Source organism: Marmota marmota, unplaced genomic scaffold, assembly GCF_001458135.2.
Source record: "Marmota marmota marmota unplaced genomic scaffold, marMar, whole genome shotgun sequence".
NCBI classification, from domain to species: domain Eukaryota; kingdom Metazoa; phylum Chordata; class Mammalia; order Rodentia; family Sciuridae; genus Marmota; species Marmota marmota.
In genome coordinates this window covers 238,124-241,412 of record NW_026000258.1, presented here as the reverse complement: position 1 = coordinate 241,412, position 3,289 = coordinate 238,124, and the positions used below count along the sequence as shown (strand labels likewise).

The window sequence follows — 3,289 nt, the reverse complement described above, 5'->3', positions numbered from 1 at the left end:
ACCTAACTTTCCTATGTACATATTATACCACAGTGATCTCACCATTACATGTATCCACAAGACACTAACTAAAAAGAAAGAGAGAAATAAAAGTAAATAGCAGGGGCTGGGGATGTGGCTCAAGCGGTAGCATGCTCGCCTGGCATGTGCAGGGCGCTGGGTTCAATCCTCAGCACCACATAAAAATAAAATAAAGATGTTGTGTCCACCAAAAACTGAAAAAAATATATATTAAAAATTCTCTCTCTCTCTTAAAAAAAGTAAATAGCAGAAAGATTAGTAGAGTAGGTGGAAGGGAATAGTGGGGAGGGAGGAGAGGAGGGGAATGAAGAAATACTGGGGATTGAATTAGAGAAAATTATATTTCATGACTTTAAGGAATACTGGGGACTGAATTAGAGCAAATTATATTTCATGACTTTATAATTAGGTCAGATTGAATCCTGATATTTTAGATAGCTAAAAAGAAACAAAAGGGCGGGGGGAGAAGAGAGAGAGAGACACAGACTATACCAGAAACTGTCTGTGCCAGACCTGACCATCTGGTTCTGTGATCCTCTTTGTTATGAAGTTATTCCTGGAGGAAAGATGTCAATTTCCCTCCCCCAAACAGTGAATAATTTTAAAAGCATTAGTTCTGAATGCACAAACCATAGTTATCCAGTCATCTAGGTAAGGAGCTAGTCAAAGAGACTACTGGCCTTAATGCTGCTGAGAGGGAGAGAACTTCCTGGATGATTTTTCGTTCTCAGAGTCAAATCTACGCACCATTCATCCAAATAGGAAGTTGTGAAAAACATTCAATCCATCAATCCTCAAATGCTATCAAATGTTGTTTACTTCAGGCAAATCTTCACTTTGCTGAGGGGAGTTTTCCCCTTCCTCATGGCCTTCTGGATGTTGGCTTTCAGATGAAGAGGTCTCTGCTCCGTCAGATGTCTCGCCACTTGAGTGGTTCTGCTCCATTTCACACAAGTACACGTCGATGGGTCCTCTGGTGCTCTTTACGTGAACTGTGAGACTGTCCTCTCCCGGAGCTAAAACATCCAACGTGGTTGCCTCTGGAGCTCTGACGGCAATGACAATCTGTTCATGAAAGTCGTCAATGCTGAGGACATCCTGATACGTCACATAGGCCAAACTTTCATTGGTTTTGTCATCTGTTAACTCAAACAACTGCTGAGCACAATCCTTAGTCAACTCATCCAAAGCACCTTCCATTGCTGCTAAGTTTGCAAGCTCCTCCTGCAGCTTCTGTTTCTGGGTTAAGGCCTCGGAGTTGCTAAGGTCAGATCCTGTCCATTGAACGTGGTTCCTGGATTTCTTTTCCACGAAGTCAATTCCATTCAAGACACCCGTAATGTCATAGAGTCTGCGTTTTGGTACTCCCAGGGTTGTCGCAGCCTTGTTTAAGTCCAGGATGCCCCCGGGAGCGGATTTGATGAGATCCGTAAATCTTTTAGTTAAACAAACCAGTGACACATTAAAACGAGGTTTCTTCCCTTTTAGAGCTCTACTCCCGGAGGCATTTTGGACATTATCTTCTAAATTCCTCCGTATTTTTGACGGTGGCAGGATCTCCACGTTGTTGGGATGGCAAAGCATCTCCACAGCGTCGTCCACGGGGGCAGTGTCCTCACCAGCCGCTGCTGCCTGGAGCTGCTACGCCTCGTGCGCCAGGAGCTTCGCCACTGCTCAGGCCTGCTCCAGCGCCACCCCCACGCGCAGGCTTGGCTTCCGGGTGCCCAGCACATGGTCTACCCTTGGTCCGCTCACAGCGCCCCCTGATCCCGCAGCCCTGCACCACCTTGCACTGTCCTGCCACCCTGTGGTCCACTAGGGGCGAGCTCCTGCTGCCAGCACAAGGGGGGGCGGTGACCACAGGCACCCACACACAGGGCCCGCCATCAACAGTTTTACAATAGACAATAGAAACAGAATACAACTAACATACACAATTCAGTGGCACACACACACACACACACCATTCTTGAGTGACATCATCTGATCACTTAAAAATCGGATGATCTCCTTGGGGTTGTGGCTCAGTGGTAGAGCACTTGCCTGGCACTTAAGAGGCACTGGTTTGCCACATAAAACTAAATAAAATAAAGCTACAGTGTCTAAAAAATAAAGCTACAACTAAAAAAAAGATCTGATGTTCTCTCATTCATACATTATCTCGTTCATTTCCCAATGCACTTAGCGGAAGCACTGCAACTGCTATTTTAGAGTTAAGGACAAAGACCCAAAGGATATTTCCCCACTATTGGTGTATTACAACCAGGATGGAAATCCATTGCTCCTGCATGAAGGCTATGTAGGCAGCACCAAAGTAATTTTGCCTCAGCCAGCTCAACGGAATACTTTCCCTTTTCTCCTAACTACTAGAACTATGTTTCTTCCTCCAGCTCTATGGCCTAGGGTTTTCACACATAATTGGTGGCAAAATGGCATACCCCACACTTTGTCTCCCTTTTTATTTAACCATAGGTTTTCCTTCTTTTGGGGCCAGCAATCATTTTAAAATCTATGAGAGGGACAAATAATTGCTATTTATAGCCTGATGACATCACTTAAGAACGGTGTGTGAATTCTCATTAGGGTTCTTTGTTGCAGAAATAGGCTGTGTGGATGCCAATGGGGTTCTGAGTCATAATTCTTGCATTGTGCATAGTAAGGGGATGGGTGGCAAAGATGGAAGTAGGAATTGCAAGAGTTTCTGTATGACATGTGGTGATAGGCACTGGTGAAAGTTTATAGAGAGAACAATAGGTTTGCTGCTTCTCCCTCCATGCCTCTTAGGAACTTCTCATGAAACCTTGGAATTGTTTGCAGGAGATATACTATTTTTCTAGGAACCACATGACATCAGCTCTTTTTCTCTGTCTCCAGAAATGTTCCAATACTTTCGGTATTCTAGTTATATTTTTCTATAGCACAGTAAAATAAGGGTTACTGAAAAGAATTTTCAAATGTTAATTTTGTTCCAATGATTTTATCAGGAACACCACATGAGGTCACCAGGCTACATTTTGTGAAACCCTTTCTTCAAAAGAAAAGCAGAGTTTCTTATGTTAAAAAATAAAATACACACCTATGATTTTTTGAACACCCAAGTTTACTAATTAAGTCAATATATACAACATAAGCTCTCAAGTCAATATGTTTACAAGTATTTGCTTTGAGAAAAATCAATGGCTTTGAACTTAGAACTTGAATCCTCAAATCCGCATTGTATTGGAGTTTAATATAAATCTTATGAAATCCTTAAGATAACCATGAAATG

At 42.9% G+C, this 3,289-nt stretch overlaps 1 protein-coding gene across 1 annotated transcript; it reads right to left on the bottom strand.

Moving 5' to 3' along the window:
• Nucleotides 1-825: 825 nt before the first annotated feature.
• LOC107160878 (transcription factor E2F6-like) lies at nt 826-1,605 on the bottom strand. Its single transcript, XM_048796796.1, has one exon. It carries the CDS (start codon nt 1,603-1,605, stop codon nt 826-828), a length of 780 nt encoding a protein of 259 aa, XP_048652753.1.
• Nucleotides 1,606-3,289: the final 1,684 nt, after the last annotated feature.

Excerpts from the sequence above, each read along its gene's own strand:
- LOC107160878 (XM_048796796.1), bottom strand. The coding sequence starts at position 1,605 with ATGCTTTGCCATCCCAACAACGTGGAGATCCTGCCACCGTCAAAAATA.